The sequence below is a fragment of the Lagopus leucura genome, unplaced genomic scaffold (genome assembly GCF_019238085.1).
Source record: "Lagopus leucura isolate 7727_CA_CO unplaced genomic scaffold, USGS_WTPT01 Super-Scaffold_100018, whole genome shotgun sequence".
NCBI classification, from domain to species: Eukaryota; Metazoa; Chordata; class Aves; order Galliformes; family Phasianidae; genus Lagopus; species Lagopus leucura.
This window is the reverse complement of record NW_024962272.1, coordinates 4,972,256-4,993,782: the sequence shown is the minus strand read 5'-3', so window position 1 is coordinate 4,993,782 and position 21,527 is coordinate 4,972,256. Positions and strand designations below refer to the sequence as shown.

General features: G+C 36.7%; 1 protein-coding gene across 2 annotated transcripts in view; it reads left to right on the top strand.

The window, feature by feature from the left end:
• BNC2 (basonuclin 2) overlaps positions 1 to 21,527 on the top strand; it is a 336,230-nt gene that overhangs the window by 213,238 nt on the left and 101,465 nt on the right. For both annotated transcript variants that reach the window (XM_042877464.1, XM_042877465.1), the window contains exon 3: positions 12,489 to 12,591. In XM_042877464.1, the coding sequence (XP_042733398.1) occupies positions 12,489 to 12,591 (103 nt within the window). The remainder of the gene's footprint in view (positions 1 to 12,488; positions 12,592 to 21,527) is intronic.

The window sequence follows — 21,527 nt, the reverse complement described above, 5'->3', positions numbered from 1 at the left end:
TTTTTTTTTTTTTTTTTTTTTTTTTTTTTTTTTTTTTTCCTTTTTAGAAAAATAGCTGCGTCTTGTCACTTTTATATTATAGATAAATATTGTCGGTATGTATGACAATGGCAGTGGATCTTACTTTGATTTCACTCCTCTTCAGTTTAAATTAAACCTGTCTTTTGTATACTTCAAACATGTTCTGCCAGACACAGCATGTCCTATCTTAGCTGAGTTGAACATTGTATGTTGTAAATCTGTGCAGTTGAAATAATGCTTTTAAATATGTGTTATAATGATTTAATGAGACATAAATTCAAAGGTTGTGCAGAGGAAGAGGCTTGGGAGAACAAAAATATTTTTCTGAGCTCTTACACAATATTGTAGTATGGAAACTTCAGCTTTGCACCATAAGGGGCAAGTTTATCCTGTAAACTGGGGAAAAATAAAGAAAAAAAAATTAAAAGAACAAAATGATAAAGCTTGTGCTTTGCTTAATAAGGGCAAATTAATATATGTGTATTATATAGTATTAAATATATTTGTATTCCAGAGTATAGCTAAAGGACAACTTCCCATGAAATAATGCATTCCTTTAGAATTGCTGTAGATTTTCATAATTTTTTTTAAAGCATTCCTATTGTAACCTACATCAAAAGGGCAGCTATGGTTCTTGTGTCTGACTATACATATGCATTATAGAAAAGTGAGTCTACTGTAATTACCAGTTTGCAGAGCGAATTCCTGCAGGGTTTGTACTCTCCCCATTAGTAAAAGAGATAAGTTGAAATGTATTAAAATTTCACTGTACAACTGGGAGTTTTTGTTCACAGTAAATGTGGTAATGTTTCTTCATTGCTTGACTGTTTGTGTTTAAATATAGGCAGTGTGCCCAACAGGGACAAAATTATAGGATAAAGCTATGTATAAAAGGAAATCCTTCTGAGAAAACCTGTAACGTTTTTTTTTTTTTCCTTCCCTCCGTTTCTTTCTTTCTCCCCTTCTCTCTCTTTTAATAAGCAGTTATACTTGTAATCACACTACATTCAGGCCAAGGAAAAACATTTTACCTATTTCACACTTATTGGAATTCTTCTCTGTCACACATAGCAGCCTTTTGTGCAAAAATTCTATGGGTTTGGTTTTGGGAAATATTGAAGGGAAATGATTTTTAAAAGATATATTGGAGAGATGCAATTTTGAGGATTTTTAATGAACAGTAATATCTAATGAAAATAAAAATACTCACCTGTTAATCTCACATTTTTGAGAGGAGGGCAGTGTTAAAGGGCTGTGTCCCCTTGTTCCCATTTGCTTACAGAATCAGTTTCTGGTTAACAGAGAACTGTCCTGAATGACACTGCAGGACCGAGTCTATGATTAATTTAAATAAGAAGTTACTATTTTACATTATAATTTTCAAACACAGAGTTTGATCCTGATGAGATCTAAAAGATAGTTTTCTTTTTAGAAAATATTCAGGCTTTTCTAATATGTTTTAAAACTTCCCGCTTATTTTTTGAAAGATAATATCTTTCCCTGTAGCTTTTTCATATAACTTCTATAGCAATCATCTTTACTGTCTGGAATGCAGCACAATTAACTCTAAAGCCAGGTATAGTTTTGGCAAAATTGGAAGCCCATCATTTAGAATCTTGAGAACAGTGACATCAACAGTAGTAATTCCTAAAAAGTGAAGTTATTTTCGAGGAGCAGATTAGGCAGCAAGTAGTGTGTTTTTGGTATTTCTTAAAGAAAATATCTTTTTGAATATGTGGATAGAGAGACATAGCTATTCCAGGAGTCCAGTTCCATTTTGCTTTGTTAAAATCACATTTTGCTTATTCTTCTGTTTTATAGAAATAGAAAGTGGAAAACGAGAACTAAAACTGCTGATTTTACCAACATCATTTTGTGTTGTCATTTGCGTTTTTCTTAGAAGTTCTTTAGTTACCTGCTAAATATGGTATTTCTGTATGTTTACGTTTTCACTTTTGTTTTTTACTCAACACGCTGTACTGAAACCAAACAAAATTCATCTTGGTAACATGAGCTGCTTATCTGGTGATGATCTTTAAGACTGTAGAAGATCTCATCATCTTCTGGCTAATTTATGTAGGAACTATTTGAAGAATAGAAATCTATTAAATAGACTTATATACTTCTTGAAACATTTATAATCTGACTTTCAAAGAATGCTGACCCAATTGTCCATGTAATGTGACTGAAATCTGTTGGTTATTTCCTTCTACATGTGCCACATCAACAGACTCACTGTCTTTTGTAGGAAAGAAGGAAATTTTTCCTTTTCTGGAATGCTTTCTTTAGCTTTAAGTTTTACATCATGATTTTCAAATATTTTTGTCTTACACGCCTCCTTTATTTATCTACATTTATTGTGAGGAAATGGAATTCACTTGTGAATAGCAGAGTTGATACAGTATGGGAATCTAAGCTCTACTTCTATATCTCAGATTCCAGTTGTCTTACATAGTAGCAGCAGCAGCTACATAAGCAGCCGCACCAGAGATCAGTCAATGGATCAATTGATCTATCTGTCATTCATTCATTCATTCATTTATTCATTCATTCATTCATTCATTCATTTTCCTCTTATAAGCGCATTAAGGTACAAAGAAAAAAAAATAGTTATGGTTTTAGTAGCCATGGCTAAAAAATGCTTTTTGCAGAATGTTTTTCTCTTTCCACATAATAGCAATTTTGTGTTCAGGAATGGTACAGAAATAGTAAACCATTCACTTGCTCAGATTAGCAACAGTTTTGAGAATGATTGTTCTGAGTGATCAGAGGAGTAAAGCCAGTGCAAGCAGCTTGCTCTAAGAGAAGACTCCAGTAGTTGTGCTTTCTTGAGCTGAGCATTTGAGTGGAGCTAACAACATTAATGTCTCTAGAAGAGTCAGTGGCAGAGGAAGTTCCATGAAGCTTTTCACAGGTCTGTCCATCCATCCACCCATTCAGGACTGCCTACTGCCTTTACAAAGTTTATGGCTGAATGCTAACAACTGACGGTGCTGGTTTCATAACATAGTAGGGCTGATCTGAAAGCAGTGCCTGCTATTTTATTGTGTTGGCCCACAACATCAGAGGCAAATATTGGTGGAATGGCAGTAGAGACTGACTTTCCTACCAGTATATACCATTGCATGTTGCCATGTGAGAGATGGCAGCAGAGAAGCAGTCTGACTAAATTACATCTGACATACATATGAATCAGTGTTGTACAACTGAATAGAAATCTGTATAGAAAAGGAGTGCATCAGTTGACATTTGTCAACACTTGCTGAACATTTATGGAGACCAAACAGCACATGTGAGCACAGTGAGCTGGTGGGTAGAGCATTTCAGCAGTGGTGACAGCAACAGTGGATCACCTTCACTGATGCAGTTTTATGTGGATGTGGCATTCAGGCTCTTGTTCATGGCTGGCAAAAAATGCATAGCTAATGGCGATAATTGTGTTGAAAAACAAATATTTGTAGCTGAGAATTTGATCCATCAAATAGTTTTTTGTGCTCTTAGTATCTGTTGTAGTTCCCATGGAAATAAATAGGAGGCATTCTATTTGGAGTGACCGATGTAAATCTGGTTCTCATCTGTAAGAACAAATGTCTGCATTTGCTAACATTCCCTCAGGCATAAGGAAACTCATTCGTAAATCAACTGTGTGCTTATCTTCAAATTTGAAGCAAATTTTCTTGAAATTTTAAGAAGCACTTGTCAGTCTTAGTGTTTTTCCATCCATATAATTTTTTCTTTGATGTGAGGTGGATATTACATGCTATGGAGACATAGGGTCATATTATACTTGCAGTCTTCGTAGAATATCCTGTTGGCAATACTGCAAGCTGAGTGTATAGAATTAGGAAAAATGTGGCCTACAGAAACTTCCTGAAAAAATGACAGGGCTATTATGATTTATGTTTGTTTTCTCTTGAAATGTCTACATAGCATTCCATGGCACAAGTTTCCACTTTTGACTGTACCTAAAAAAGAATCTGAGTGACTCCCTTATATTAAATGCAGCATTATAAACACTATTTTATATTTTATTTTATCTTATTTTTCTCTATTTATTTCATAGGTTTTCTCCCAAAGAGTTGAAAATGTTTTTCTAAAATTAAGTGATAGATTCTAGCTAGATTCCAAGCTGTTTTATCCCATTAACAGCTTTCCATCTTGTTAGCATCCTTCCCTTCATATTGTATTAGTAACTGCTTTCGTGAATGCCACAGAGAAATATAACAATATTAGTACCTTTCAAATTGTATTAGTGAAAATAAATACAAGTAAGAAACAATACTAATATACTGTGATGTAAAATCTCTCATAAAATGCTGCAATGCAGTGAGCAACTTTGAAGCTATTTACATATCTCTGAATATGGGAGAAATGAGAAGCTCCATTGCATTGCATGGATGCTTAAGACTGTCCAAATGCAAGGTATATTCCCACTTTTTGTTTCGAGAAATACATTATTCTAGTACAATTACTCATGTTAAAAAATGGCCATCCATTTGTTTATGGTTATTCCTTTACAAAGTATAAAAACTGTCTAAAATTATGTGTTTTAAAAAGATCTGTTAATTTTTTTATGCCAACAGACGAGATTGTTTGCTTCATGCTTCGGTCTTAAACTCTATCCTCATGCTACATGTGTTGTGAGAACTTTGCTAATCTTGTCCCTGAAAATTGAATCTAATGTCCATGCCCAGCTCTTGCAGACGGTGGTTTGAAATTGAATGGTCAGGGGTCACAGGGCATCTACGGAAAAGTCAGACACAGGATCAGAGGGTATTCTCACGTTTTCTGCCCAGTGTTCTGGCTGCAAAATTGTCCATGTAAAAAATGTAGGTCACTTGTAAAACACAATTATTGTATGAGAACTACACATTGGAGACATTAGGTCTTTCAACAGAGACAGAAATACATCTGCAGGTATAATCTGTAGAAAGTATGGCCGGCATTTCCACCCCAATTTTCCTTCTCTCTTTGCTTTAAACAAAGTGAAAATATATTTTGAAAATTAACTTCAAAGAGCTGTACTGAGTTCTGTCTATCTACTTTTCTAATTACATAGGAGGTGTTGGTTGTTTTTTTTTTCCCCTTTTATGTGAGTTTTCTTGGGAAGGAATTTTCTCTGTTGACATGAACTTGAGACTTTAATACACTGATTTTTCTAAACTCCTTTCCAGCACAGGTTAACCAGCTAAAAATTCTGAAGCACAGAGAAGCCATAGACAACCATAAGCAAGGAGCATACTGAAGCTGTCTTCTTGTTCTTGAAAAATGGTGTTTTCTTCTTTTTTTATGCTCACAGGCTTAAATGTTAAGTGAAATTTACCCAAGTGATTGCCTCATAACATAATGTGCAATTATCTACCAACAATGAATATGAATGTGTCTGGTGACCGACATATGAAGTCAATTTTTAGTCTTGTAAAATGTGTGAGCATTTCAAGAAGGATCTAAATTTGCAGTCTCATCCTGCTCCAAGAGGAACTCCTGCATATTTTTTATTGCTCACGTCAAAGCTTTGGTAATCTTTTCACTTAGACATTGTGTCTGTCTTTCCTGTGATGCCAGGCTTATTGTAGGTGGGTTGGCTTGTGCATTTCCTAGATCAGGTCAGTATGCAAATGATCCTCTTTCTGGTGCTAGTTTGAAGCAAGCCCTGTTTTACCACTGATTTGCCAGCTACTTAAGATAATGTAATTTCATGGTAATCTTTATTATTAACAGGAAAAATTATGCTGTGGTCTTTTTTAAAGATATTTGATTTACAAAAGAAGAGAAAAAAAAAATATTAGCATTTCTACAGTTAAGAAGGGAAGTGACATACCCCAACAGCTGTTTAGTAGCGTATAATATACATTGTGGGGGGGAAAAAAAATCAACTTAAAATTCTGATGCTGACATACAGTGATGATCTGCATAGGCAGCATTTGTCTTTTTCAGTTTGTAACCAAGAAATTATGTCAGGGCAAAGAAAACACTCATAGAAAAAAACTGTCAGACCACTTGCAGGAGTTAGCTACTTGTCTGCTGCTTCAGACCTTTCTTTGTCAAGAGTTGCATTATATGCAGCAACCAGAGAATGGATCTGAACAGACCCATGTTAAAAATCTGAGTTACCCAGGTCTGTTCAGCCTGGGGAAAAGAAGACTGAGAGAGGATCTGATAAATGTTTACAAGTATCTAAATGGACGTGGGAGGCAGATGGATGAGGCCAGGCTCTTCTTGGTGGTGCACAGAGCAATAGATAGGACAAAGAGTAATGGCCTAAAACTTGTACAACGGAAGTTCTGTACAAACACGCAGCAGAACTTCTTTACAATGAGGGTGACAGAGCACTGGAACGGGCTACCCAGATAGGCCGTAGAGTCTCCTTCTATGGAGATATTCAAGACCTGTCTGGCTACCTACCTGTACAAGCTATAGTAGAGTTCCTACTTTAGCAGGGGGGTTGGACTTGATCTCTTGAGGTCCCTTCTGACCCCTGTAGTTCTGTGACTCTGTGATCTCTGTGTCTCTCATCAACTTCTTGTTCTTTGCATAATTATTTTCATGTGCCATGATGCCCCAAGATCAACTGCTGTGTGTCTTTAAATTATTTACCCAAAGATAAAGTTATTTCAACAAAATATTAGTTGGAGGGCATTTATAAGATATAATTGGAATTAAACAGGATGTAGAAAGGAAAGGTTGCATTTAGCACATTGAGAGTTTTTTCTTTAAGTGGAGAGATAAGCTGCATGAAGTGCACTTTGCTTACCAAATACTTAACCCTACACAAACTCTAAACTTTTAATATATTTATGTGTATATGTTTGTGTTTTAAAACCCTGGCATTCTTATTAACTAATACATTTGTGCACACACTCATACAGAATCTCACTAATTTTAATGAAACAGTAAGGAACTGCACTTTCACATCAGTTTACTGGGTTGCTCTCATTACAAGGATTTCACAAACATGGAACTAGATCAGCTCTTATGATCTGTATTTGGACCAGTTAATTTGTTTATGTGGACTCCGTAAGATAAATGAGTGGCAGATGCTTTAAGCAGGTAGATGGAACTTCCATGCAAACAAAGTAAGTAGAGTCAATACTGTTAGGCATTGAGGTACACAGCAATCCCTTTGTACCATAGATTGATATGAGACACTTCTTAAATAATTTCTGTACCTGAGAAAGATAAGGCAAGGACATTAAGGGGAAGGGTCTGTTATGCCATTCACCTCATAGAAGAATGTAAATGAGACTTCATTAAGATACTGTTCAGCCTCACAGTATTGTAGGAACCTTGTCACAAATAGAGAATTTTTTTAGAACAGCTACTAAAAATCAGGGTAAAGTTAGGTGCAAAAGTAAGTCTTTCCAGAATGTTACATCATTTTAAACTTTCTCCGTCATTTATGATAACTGATATGATTCTTCCTCCAGAGTTATGTATTCTTTATGTGTGCTCCTTCTTCTCCCATACTGGGATCCCTTACACAAAAGCTTACTGCTGCCTATCTCTTGGAAGCTCTGCAAAACAGCCAGACAGATTGATTTTTCCATTAGTGCTATAGGCTGCTCCTATTAATATGTGAATAATACTTACTTGCTATATAATTAAATTGCCCAAACTATGCTAAATGAATACCCTTGGTCTGGGGGAAACCCACAGAAGTCAGGAATAACATCTCTCAATGTTACCCATAGTAACTTACACAGAGGTGTAAAAGACCTCATTCTTTAGTGGGAGGCAATGTTCCCTTCTTTCTGCATTGCGTTCTACATGAAGAAGATCTCAAAGTGAGCAGCAGGATATCTCTGAGTGTTTCAGTATCAGTTATAAAGCCATTAATTTATTTTAGTGCGTGCGTATTTTGTTTTTAAACTGTAATAGTGTTGCTTTAAGATTTAAGGCAGCAGTAGTGTAAATTATTCAAAACAATTCTACTGCAATCCAATCCATTTCCTTCCCTGCTAATATAAAATGCCCTGAACGGACGCTGTATTTTTTGTATAAATGCAAGAAATGTTATGATAGGAACTCCATGGAAGGAATGTATAAAAATATCTCAGAACTCCTATTATCGGCAGATCATTGGTGCGGTAGAACTTAGTGGCATCTTTCAAACAGCTGTAGGAAATCATGCTTTACAGCATGCTGAATGGCTTTAACGTGTAAGCTGTCATCTGAATGCATGCGTACCTATCCCCCTGCACATAGGGAGCCAGTACGCGTTGTTTTTCTGTGCAAGGTCTTTGGTTTCTTTTCTGCTCCTCCTGTTTTCTGTCTGTCTTTCTTGGAGGAGTTTCTGAGGAAAACCTTAGGAAAAATTTCTCTCCCTAACACACAGTGTAGTGCACATAGTGCCCCATTACGTAAACTTCTTTAGCAATACATTGTGAAGGTAGGATTACACTGGATGGCTTCTGGAAAGTCTGGCCGCATTTTTTCAGAAACACTTTTCTGGCTAAATTTTTGCTTTGCTACACCCTTGCATATTTGTACCTACTTCCTAACAGGATCAAACAATGGCTACAATGTCTAGCCACTGCTAACCAGCTCCAGGATCTTTTTACAGCCCTCCCCACCCTACCTCTGTCAAATTAAAGAGTAACAGATGTCCAAATGCAGTTAACGTTGATCTATGCTGCTACCTACCAACACACCGGCTACTGTACTTCTGTCCTCTCTCCACTTTAAAATCCTGCCACTGTAGACTGGAGGGACAGCATTAAAGTTTTAAATTTTAGGTAAACTTGTGCTACCTTAATCTTCCCCTGCTCTTCTGGGTCATTCCTGAGCTTGTCATGGTGTCATTGCTACACATCTGCAAGTTAAATGCTTTTGGAAGAAAAAAAAAAAGTAGAAAGATATTGTTAATAATTCATATAAACATCCTTGCGAGGCTCAGTGCTTAAGTTGATTGCTTTTGTGAAGATCTATAAGAACCAAGTGTTCTGTCACTTCAGTGAGTGTTAATGCTCTGTGTGTCTGTAAGAGCATGTGCTTCTCCTGGAATTTTATATCTCTCCCCTGAGTTACACTAGTTTCATGTTGGAAACAGTAGTGATCCTGGGTAGTGATATGGATTAACTGAGTCAAGTGGAAAATTGAATCTTTGGAATAAGGACTAAATTCTACCTGAGATTTTCAGTAGCATCTATCACTTAGGTTCCATTTACTCTGACAGCAGCACTTTGAAGACACTGCATCTCATTATTGTTTAGGGAATGTAAGTAAAAGGCTTATGGAGTGTTTTGGCTAAGACATGTAAGTGACTGGGTATTTCCAGACCCAAATGAGCACTTTTCAGTCTGTGGGATCATCCTTATCACTGACTGGCATGCATGGGGTTCTTTGTGATGGGATGGGAAACTACTGATGCTGGTTTACTACCTGACATCAACACCTATTTTGTCTTGTAAAAAGCACCCAAAATTCATCCATGCTTATCTTCAGAATTTCTTCTGACAATCCTTCTTACTTTACAAAAATAGATAGCTCTTTTTGAAGATTCAGTTTCTTGAAGAACAGACATTTTCATGTTTCTTGAAAATTTCCATTAATTTGAGTGTATGTATAAAAGATAGAAAACTTACTAGTTTATTAATGTCCTTGATAACACTTTATGTTATCAAGATAGTCTTTAACTCAAGATAAAGAAACATGGAACTTGTAAGCTTTTTTTTTTTTTCTCTGTCTCATAATTTAGAATGGATAAAAGGATCATTTTTGAATGTGTGTAATAAAACTTGCTCTTAGGCTGAAACATTGTATTCAGGCTCAAACTGAATCCAGTCTTCACAGGCAACCTGTTAACCTCTAGGCAAGAAATAGGCAGAGTTGTAATGGGAATGCTGAAGAGCCTTAATAAAGCCACTCTAGTGAATGACATGATGTCATCTATATATGTATACATATGCTGTGAGTGTATTTCTCCCACTGTACACACAACTGAATATGAATAGGACAGCATCACTTCCAATACTGCAAATACAAACCACGTCGGTGCAGAGATTAAAAAAGGTGTTGAATATGATAAAATCTTTTATTGTAAAATAAGAATCCTATTTTGTAAGCCCTTCATTCTTTTTGCAGTACAATTAATTACTGAGTTCATTAATTAATGAACATATTAGAGAAAGAACACCATTACTGACCAGTGGAGACCTGATATATTACTGAGTCAATAAACTATTGAACATGAAACAGGACCTTCCAGGAGAATTTTTTCCTCATAACCCACAAACACATATATTATTCCTGCAAGATCAGCACTTCTTTGGTACCCTTGTATTTCACATTACTAATTCTTTTAATCACGCATACATACAGTGTTTTATAACCTAGCTAATGAGTAATTGGACAGGTGACATTGGGACTGAGACCCTGAAGTGTCAGACATAATAGAGCAGGATATTTTCATTGCCCTGCAAGGTTTTTGAGAGTAAAAGGTAGTAAAAGAACATATAGGATATGTAAAATCACAGCTCTGTCAGAAATTTAACAGAGAAATACACACTTTAAGTGGATAAGTGAACTATAAATGGTTTTAAATGACTGTACGATGCAGATAAATAAGAGATAAGACATATAAAACAACTCTGAACTTTTAAAATAGTAACAAGAAGTTTAGCTTGAGCGAGTTAGCGTTGAATGTAATTTTCTTTAAATCAGTATAGTTAAGGTAATGCTTTTTTTTGTACAGATGGAATGTATATAGGGACTGTTAATTGTTTGGAAGAGACATGAGCATTCGTAATGTTTCAATACCACTGTGGCTGTAGGATCTGAGCATCCTTCCCCCACCTTAGCCCCCAAGTAAACATTGATTGCATCTAAATCTATAAGATATCTCTTCCTGGCAGCTCTGGTAGTTACTGTAGATCATTAATCTGTGAATGATCAGAATAAGCCTCTGTCTCAGAAATCTCCATGCAAATTACATCTAAATGCATGCTGTAGATTTATTAGTAGCAGTTTGAAGTGCACAGGTCATCATCTATGCTATTAAAACATGTAAGTGTGTTGCACATTAAAAAACTTCCATTCCATTTGTATTTGCTGTGGGCATAGCCAGCCTCTCAAGAAAATCCGTGTAGTTTTTGAAATCATTTTGAAAAGGGAGGGGAGACCTTAATGAGGTGTATTATTTAAGCAGATCTCTTCATGGAACTGGAACTTTGGCATCTCTGCTTTGAAAGAATTCAATCTTTTGAAACAGAGGGAAATGCACATATTTTGAATGCCACAATATAAGAATGATATAAAACCATTAGAAAGCATCCAAAGGAGGACTACAAAGATGGTGAAGAGTCTGGAGGGGAAGACATATGAGGAGCAGCTGAGGCCCGTTGGTGTGTTCAGGTCAGAGTAGAGGAGACTGAGGGGAGGCCTCATGTGGCTACAGCCCCTCACGAGGGAAGTGGAGGGGCAGGGCTGAGCTCTGCTCTCTGGTGACAGCAAAAGCACCTGAGGGAACAGCATGGAACTGTGTTGAGGAAGGGTCAGGTTGGCAGTTAGGAAAAGGTTCTTAATCAGAGGATGGCCAGGCAGTGAAACAGGCTCGTCAGGGCACTGTCATGGCACCAAGCTGCCAGAGTTCATGAAGAGCTTGGACAGTGTTTTCAGGCATATGATTTTTGGGTGGTCCTGTATAGAGCCCAGAGTTGGACTTGGTGATACCTGTCTGTCCTTTACACTTGAGGATTTGCTGTTCTGTGATTCTATGGCACATTTGACACATACAGAGTGTTAAGAGATGAAAGGTTAGCCTTAGGTATAGGAGAAACCTAAAATTTCAAAAGGAAAGTTATGATATGAGTACGGTCTGTTGCTATTATTGTATCATCACTTTTCCCTATTTTAGGAATACATTAAATGTATAAATAAATGTATAAATCATAGAAACTCTTTATGATGTAGCAGAGTTGCACCCTATGGGATCCCCAACATGGAAACAATTTTTGGATGCCATAATGGGGAGAGAACAGAGATATATAGTCTTCCTTTTTGTATGCTTTTGTTTCCTTGATTTACATTTGGTTTTAATTAAGCTGAAATGCTGCCATGGGAAATCATCACTAGTAACATTTTCCTTGAAACAACTGATTCCAAATCAGGAAGTTTGTGGAACACCTACAGAACCCTCATCATTGCACTTTTTCTGTTGTTTTGGTTTGGTTTGGTTGGTTGGTTTTTTTCTAGAGTAAAGATCCTTTCTTTAAAAGACTACAAATTTACTCATCATCATGGGAAAAAAAGAATAAGTTATTATTGAATAAGCTTTTTTTTGTGTGTGTGTCCTTGCTAAGGTATACTGATAAATGTTTTTGAAAGAAAACTAATCCTTACTCAAAAGAATGAGCAATGCTTGGAGTGGTTGAAAGCTGTTAGTTTTTGTACAGTACCCTTCTAGCTCTCACAATAAATTTGTACAAGGGGGGAGAACATTAATATGTGTTTTCTTTTTCTTTTTCCAGGCCATCCGCTGTACACTGGTAAATTGCACGTGTGAATGTTTTCAGCCAGGGAAGATTAACCTGAGAACCTGTGATCAGTGTAAACATGGCTGGGTGGCACATGGTAAGAAATGTCTGTTCTGGGCTGATCTTCCCTATTCTGTTCTTTGTTCCTGCAAATGCTAAGTATTGGAGTGATACAGACAGCAGTGATACCTATTTCTCTGAAAAGGTGTGCTCTCTGGGTTTCTGTAAGTGTCGGCACTTTTTTCACATCAATTTCTAGCATGGAAATATGATAGATTGGAAATACTATAGGTTACTGTGGCAATAGGTACCACTGGAGTTGGTACCTAGTTTGAGCTTGTGTACAGCTGAAAAGTGTATCCTGACCTCCAGGAAGTTATCTGATTGTAGCAGATCTTAGCAGAAAGGGAAGGGTTTGTAGTTTGGTTGCACAGCAGAGTTTATATTGAAAATTAGCATTGGCCAGTAAGTTGCTGAGTCCAATGGAAATTCAAATGTACCAATGTCAACCTTTCAGAGCTTGGATATCAGTAAAATCAGTGTATCCAATCTGGCTGAATGAAATACTTGATCAGTGTGTTGAACCTCTCTTCCCTATATTTAAATAGATGACAAAAGAATGGAGAGATTCAAATCCCTCTAAAAGGCAATAAAACACACTCCACAGGTCTTAGTTCTTATTTACACTCCACTATTTTGTGTATTTGTTGTTTTCTTGACAGTCTGAATTAAGATATGTTTAAGAGAAAGAAACAAAGCCAGACAAAATAAGGAGAAAAGTAAGGAGAACACCTAACATGGTTTAATTGAAAAGCAAAACAAAACAAACAATTTAAAAACAAAAAAAAAAAAAAAAAATGAGTTCAAAAAAAGAAAAAAATCAGACAGCACAGAAAAATTAAACATATTTGCAGAAGAAATTTGAGATTTTTTCTTATTGTCCAGGCTGTAAGCTAGAACAGTCTTCATTCTTCTCTTCTACCAGATATTCAGTGGGTTACACTTAATAAATTTTATTTTATTTTTATAAAACCTGGATTGGAAGACTAGTATGCCTCACATGCACTTGATCTCTGCTTATTTAGTACATGATTTTGAGTATTTTGCCTGAACTTTCTGAATTAGTGCATGTGTATGCTCAGCAAATTCAACAGCAACAAATGCCAGAGAAGTTTTTAAAAGATTCACACACCTGGAAAACAAATCAGGAATGTGGGTACAAAGCAGTTCTGTGTCACTTTGTTGTTGTATGTACAGCCTGCCTAATGGTAGCCTGACACCACGAATCTGGTAGTTGGTTACAGATTTGCTATGTACTAAATTCTGCAAGGGTGCTGCCTGTTTTCACTCCTCTTAATTACTGGAAAGAAATCTTTAGTCACAGTATAACCAGGCTCACATTTATTGGAAGGACTTCTAAACCTCACAAAATTCTGGAGCTCAGGCATGCTTCAGATTTTGTGCAGAATCAGCAACTGAGGCTTTGATCATCCATGGGTAGGGAAGGCTTACCTAGGTATTTTCCAGCGTGTCCTCCTGTTGAGTAAAAGGGGGTCTGGCACTTGGATTCTCACACATAAGTATCCCAGTTTTTATTTTTAACCAGTACATCTCAGAAGATGATGCTCAAGTTTTTCTAATAAGCACCCCTCTATTATGTTGTTGAATTAAAAATTAGTGTATGAGAGTAATCTGAGATAACCACAGGGCTCTGCTTTTCAAGTCCAGGATGTCAGAAGGTGAATATAAGAATCAGTGATGCACCACCCTTTCCCATAACTGAGTACTTAACATTCCTAATACAAGACTTAATACAGTTATATGTTATTGCAAAGTGCTTGTTTTACTGCAGTATTGCGCAAAGAATGCTCTGCTATATTTTTTCTTAATGCTTTGTATACAGTCATCTAGAGTATTTACATTTTGTGGTAGAGCAAGACTTGTCACATGTATGTTTCGTATACTTCTCAAATCACAGGCATTTAGATTACTTTCTGGAGACTGTGATGGATCCACTTCCAGTTTTTGATCTGAACTGTTTTCCACAATACTGAGGACAACATTCAGTAATCTGAACAATTCAGTGCACTGTATCACCTGGTTTTTAAAATGACTGAATCAGGCTGCTGTTCAGAAATGATTTTCTTTAAACCATTAACACTGCGCTTTCGGAAGATGTTCCTTGAATGCAAATAGAATTTCCTACTACTTTAATTAAAGGGTTTCCTTCTGATTTTTATTAATGAATTTCAACTCAGATCCTTGACACATGATGTAGTGCTTCTCTGAATGTAATTATCAAAGAATAGGTGTTTCCAACAGGAAGTACCATGCTTATTCAGTTCTGATAACCTAGAATCATAATTACCCAAACAGATCAAAAATAGCTTAGAACTGCAATCTTCTCACGCTCTACTTGACACATCTGTGCTGAATTAATGCATATTAATAGCTGCCATTTGAAATGTTGAAATTCTTGGAGTGCGCAGGAAAGGGCATAAAGCCCCCGCAGTATTATTGCACCTTGCAGCTGCTGGCCTGTGTTATTTTTGTATATATATTTTCCTATTTCTGATGTCTTTCTTATGTTTGTCTTTACTCACCTGAAATGAGCTGCACACTTCTTGAAAGGAAAGGTTCCCTGCAAGTAAAGTATTTTCCTGTTTGGAGGTGCCAGTGTAGGATGTCAATATATGAACAGATTCGTCAGAGGAGTTCTTTTGTGGCAAGATAAATGATTCTGTTGGCAATAGCTCATCTTGCAAAGTTTTGACCACGCACCCTTCTGCTATAGTGTTAATCTTACTGCCAGTGTCTTTAAAGCTGACGCCAAAAACTGCAGAGTATCACAGCATTCTAAAGAACTGCTGTGAATAATAGGGAATACATAATTTCTACTGTGAATCTCTGGATGTTTTAAGGGATTCATATAAATAGATTGTTCATTTTTTTTTTTTCTAGCTGAAGTCTCACTTTCATATGGTCAGCTTGAATGGAGATTTATTTTCTATAAGAAAAGCTGAATGGTTTAAATTGGATAAACCATTTTCTAGACCTCAAGCAGGCAAACAGATGATTTTATGCTTTTTTCCTGCAATTTTTTAAGTGGTTAATATGCTTGGAGTAGTCCACATGGTGAAAATTAAGATCTTATTAGAATGTTAATAGTAATTCTTTTTTAGTACAATTGATTTTAGCACAAGCAATTGCTATTTTGTGGCCTTTAAATAGTGTAGGAGTAAGATGACTAAAAAAAATAGTCAAGACTTTCTTGATTGTTTGAATATTTTTGTTTCCCGATATTTTTATTGTTTTACAAGTAGTATGCTATTCTGTATGAATGTAGTAAAGACACTTCACTAGTTTTGGCACAAAAAAGCTACTTTCTTAGATTATATTGGAAACCATGAGAAAAACAAATCTTGCCACCCACTTTCCATTCTAAATGTATCTTAGTCTACTATAAAAGAAATTAAGCAAGTCTGCAGTCTAAAGATGTTGACATCATTAGCTTTACATTATGTTTTGTGTGTCATTGATGTCAGAATAACAGTGACTGCACTGCTAATAAAAACACTTTCTACCTGGTACAGCTGATCAAAAGACCCAGTGCAGTATCAATAGGAAATAGTGTCTACTCTTTGTAACCGTTTTGTTCCACTGAAGGATGTTGAGGTGGAATGCATCATAGTGCCCTAAAGCTATTATGACATTTGTTCTAGTTCTTTTAGTTTCTGTATCATGGACTTTGCAGAGATTTCAAAAGTACACAATATAATAATTAAACTGTCTAAAATCAGTGTTGTATTGTTTCAAAGAGAGTCAGAAAATGTGAAAATCTCGTTCTCTGTCTTACTCGCAGACTAATCACTGGCAAAGCTCAATCACACATCAACAGCATGATTTTCAATGTCTTTATTGCAATATGCATTCTCAGACTACCTGAATTTCACACCATTCAGTCTATTCTGGACAGTGAAGTATCCTGTGAATGTTTTTGTTGTCTTCCTTATTCTTACTTCTCTCTGAGCAATCTGGCTCTTAATTCGCTATTGATCTTTGCTGTCTCTCCCTCTGCAGCATGCCTATCGGCCCATAGTACCTCTGTGAGGTATACCTTACAGTGTAAACTACATATGCCCCCATCTCCAGCCAGAGACTTCACCAGGCCTTTTTCTGAGTAACTTCAAGTTCCTTTATGTTTCAAAACATATGCATTGACTAGTAGATTTCAGTGCACAGGGCAAATCCATCAGCCTTTTCCATCTACAAATCTGACACCTGGTGAATGCTCATGGTCAGAGTCTCAACGCCTTTCACCTTGTGAAGGAACTTTCCAGCTACCAGCGTTTGAATAAAGCATGTGCTGACTTGCTGTAAATTAGACTAACAGTCAAAACAATGGTCTCCAGCAGAAAATGGAGACTGTGCTGTTGTAAGCCCAAATGTATGATGAGACCGCAACTGCTTCTTTCTTAATGGCAGAGTGGTGAATTCTACATTCTAAAGTTGTCGTGTAATGGAAAGGTGAGGTGAGAGAAAATGAAAGGAAGGCAGGAGCAAGTAAATAAAGAAAAGAGAAAGAGAAATCCTGTGGAAATGTGAGAAATTGCGTCTGAGTATCTGAAAGGACTGGAACTGGAAAAGCGGTTTAGATTTTAAATGTATGCTACATGGGAATGAGAGAGAAAGGAAGAGGAGCTCTGTGTTGAAATAAAAACCAGCAGGGTTCCTGTGTTTGTCACTGTTCAACGTTGCTAAGTGAAAGAAATCCAGGTTTGCAAAGTCAAAGGTCACTTCTAACAAAACAAAACAAAAAGCAAAAGCAGAATATGTCATACATCTTAGAGTCTCTAGAAGCTGGCAGAAGGGCCGTGTTACACTTTTCTTAAAAACTGGAAAAAGGATAGAGAATCAACACTAAAAAGTGAAAGGGAAATATAATCCTGTTATTATTATGTAGTGGTTAAAATAGATGGGTTATTTTTGTATTGTTCCATAATATTTTAGGAAGAGTCACAGCCTTAGCATACCAAGCATACTTTTTGCTTTGTTTTCAGCTTAGTTAATTCTATAAAATGCTTTAATATGACCTGAAAACATAGAGTTTCAATTTTGGGGGGTGTTACATAGACATTTTTGGCAAATAAATTAATCTTAATTAATTAATAAGATAGGCTAGCTTTTCATGGCTTCATAAGCAAAACTATTTTAAGTCTTGTCTGGCTTTTCTTGTACTTTACTGACAAAATCCTTTTGACCCATCTGTATTAACTTCCTCCTGACCCTGAAGAGTGAGATGTATATTTCATTACTCAGTTTATTCCAAGAACCTTACCTAATTCATTACTGGTAAACACTTTCTCTGAGTCCCTCCTCCAGCTTGTGCCTTCATTTTTCCTTCCATTCAGCAGCAATTCCCAAAGTGGTCAATGAAGCTCAGAGAAGATGCTCTCTATTATCTTGGGGGCACTGGGATCCACAAATCTGGTTTTAAAATCTACTACATTGGTAAGAATGACATAGTGTAGGGTTTTCTTTCAGTTACTCTGAGATGACTCTTAATGCAAGACAAGCTGAGGTAAAAACAAAGGAAAGTAACCAGGCATTAGGGCATCAAAGAAAAAATGCGTTATTTCAAAGATTTATTAGACATAAGTAACAGAAAGGAAATAGTTATTCCAAGAAAAAATAAAAAGGCTTTCTTTTCCATTTTTTCATTCCATGTATGCTTACTTATCTATATTGTTAAGGGTTTATTCATTGTGCAAATTCAGCATCCTCAGGTGCTGAGGAGGGCTTTCCTTGGGAGAAAACCACAGTCAACACGTATGTTGACACACATCTCCTTGTATTTCTTTCAGAGTCCATTCAGATTAAAATCTTTTTTCTCTTCTTCCCTGCCACCCTCAGGAAATCTTGATTCTTTAATCTGTCAGGAGGAGATTAGATCTTCCTCCCATGAATCTTCTGGTACGTGGTCCTGGGTTTGAAAATGCTAATATCTCTTGGACACTGTTTGATGACGTTAGCCCCAGACAGACCTTAGGCTGTCAACTAAGGACTGCCGGAGAATTTGGTAAGCCCTAAGCAGAATCGACCCATTCTGAAGCACAGTGTTCTTTCTTGCTAGACTCTACCATATTCACGTCCCAAAGTGAAATCCTTTCTCACTGTGACCATTATATTTTATGAATTTTTTTTAAGTCACTAGTGATATTTGTAGTCTTTTGGAACTGGGATGAAAGCCATCAGATGCACATTGGGAACTCTTATTTTCAACCAACACTGCAACAGTCAGATTGCTTTGTGTTGGTAACTGTTTTGAAGGTAACATTTCTCAGCCCCTTTTTGGAATACCACAATGTTGTATTCCATGTCCGCATATCCACACACAGTGCATATACCTGTAGAAAGACTTTTTGTACAAAGGCTGAATTCTATGGCTGGGAATCCCCGGGCATCCTGGAGGGCATCCTGCCCTTTTGCACTGCATACCTGTGCTTGCCACCTTGCTGCAGGTATACTTTACAAAAAAAGTGACTATAAAAATAAAAATACTCTGTAATAGTTAAAAAAGAATTGTCAATATTTCTGCTTTTGTTCTCTTTTGTGGGGGATAATGTTTATTTCATGCATGTGCTAAGTAATTCAGATAGACTCAGCGTTTTGGGCAAGAATAACTTCTTTGCAGAAGAGAATGGTATTTTGAGAATTAAATCAGATATCTGATCATTACAGATATATTTTTTCTCTGTCCTTGCCAATTCTGTTTTTCCTTACATAAACTGAGAACATAGTCTTTATTATTTAAGTCTTCTTTATCCATTGCCATTGTTGACTTATTTTTTGGAACTCTTGCTACCAGTACCTCAATTTTCCTGTCTCTGAAGTACATACAAGGCCACTTTAATAGCTTTTATCTACCTAGACTAGCTTTAAAATGCCCAAAGAAATGTAGACTGAGGGTATCACAGAAGAGCAGGATACTATCACTCAGTGCCCGTGATTACCTGAAATGACTTTTCACAGGGAAGGCTTCATTTCTTCTTTTCTTTTTTTTTTAACCAAATAACATGGGATAAAATGCTAGGAAATGTCTTGGATATCTTGTCCTCTCTTCCTAAGTAGGTATCTGCTAAGGAAAAAAATAGACTTGTTATATGCAAAGTAGAGCAAAGGCAAAAGAAGGAGTGATTTTTATCAGCACTTGAAATCCTGTAGATTCCATAAATGGCAGAGACAGCTTCTTGGGAAAACAGTCAGTGAAACATTTGATCTTGTCCCATTAAATGTCATGATGGGATGTTCACTACATAGCATAGCATCAGTATAGGAAGAAAGAAGTGTCTGGAGCTGGCTACTTGATTTCCACATGAGCAGCATAAATCCTGTGCGACCTGAGGGTACAATCACCAGCAGATTTCTGGGGCAGCAATGGTGACATTGTTTCTATGACATGCATCCACAAGTCTCTAGCATATTTAGGTGATGGCACCTGCATACTTGCCTCTTTTAACACCTATGCTACTGCATATGAACTGCAGTGATGTGCTAACCACTATATCATTTTATTACACTTTATTACATCATAAATTTTTATATCTTCTTAACGATCCTACAAGAAGCTTAATTGTTTATAGGAACATCTTAATTAACTAGAGTTCACTAGGTTAAGCAGAACACAAATTGGAAGAGTTCTAAGTGAAACAAGCCTTACTATTCCATTTTACATAGCTTCACAAGGTTAAAATGGGATCTGACTGCAAGAATAAAAAATTCATACTGCTTTCAGATGCTACTATGTAATGGTAATTCCATTGGTAACTTTACCCCAGATTTTTGTTGTGCAAATGTGAAACTCAGTGGGAATAAACTTTTTTTCTTTTACTTCTTAGGAAGAAATTTGTCTATAGCACCTTTATAAGGAAACTTGCCCCAGATTAATTTAGCGGACAATAGTATTACTTTACTATTCCACTTCTTTCTTGGTTTTAGAAAAGGTCATATAAGAAATGTATAATATGAGTTCCAAAGATCTCTCTTATTGTGGCCTAATTGTTACAATCAAATTTTCTGAATTGTATTAACAGGAGATTTGTGAAATGATTGCAGTACTTGAATTTTATTGCCGTTCCTCACAAATGTCTTATTTCATTGAGGGGCTATGGTGACGGGTAAGATTGGTGTTATCAGTGGTAGAACTAGCTGTATGAACCTGTATTCCGAGGATGTGAATATCTTCAGCCTGGAGAAGTGGTGGAATATCTCTCATTGTACATGTAGGTCATTTGAGCTGTCAGAGCCCTAGATAAGCTAATTTAAGATTTTCCTTTCAATACCAGGCAACCTCCATAAATCCCTTCAAACATATACTTTTCTATAAGCCTGTGAATAAGACAATGTAAGTTGGGGTGCATTTGTATTAAGATGGAAATCCTCCAATTCCAGACCACCAATCCAGGACACCAAATGTGTTGCTGTCAACACTGTATACAGTGTGTCAACCAGGTGGTGTCAGTCCAGTTAAAATACACATTGGCCCCAATTCCACCATTATTAAGCAGAGATACTTATGAAGGTGTTAATGGCTGATAGGAAGGAAGCATTGGAGTTTCAAGACTAAGAGATAGGAAAGAGCAAATGTAAAGGCTAGCCAAGGTAATAGTAGTACACTGTCAGTCTATGTTTCAAGGAGCATCAAGAGTTGGGCTGTCCAGCAAGGGGATCTAAATTGGGAGCCCAGAAAACTGCAACAATGATTGTGCCTGTACCAGTGGACCCAGTGCCCAGAGTCTGATCATAGTATGTAAAGCCAGGTACTGCTAGTAGAGTATATCCAAGCCTGAGATATGGTTGAGGGAACAAGTCAGGGTTCATCCAAACTCCAGTCATGAACAAGAAGGTGAAGTCAGAGGCAGCGTTGGAGACCAGAACATGAGGGTCATCCAGAACACACATCTAAGGTGTAGCTTAGTTAGGGAATGAAGGTCACAGCCTTGCTTACCCACAGTAAGGAGGCGTTTTGGACCC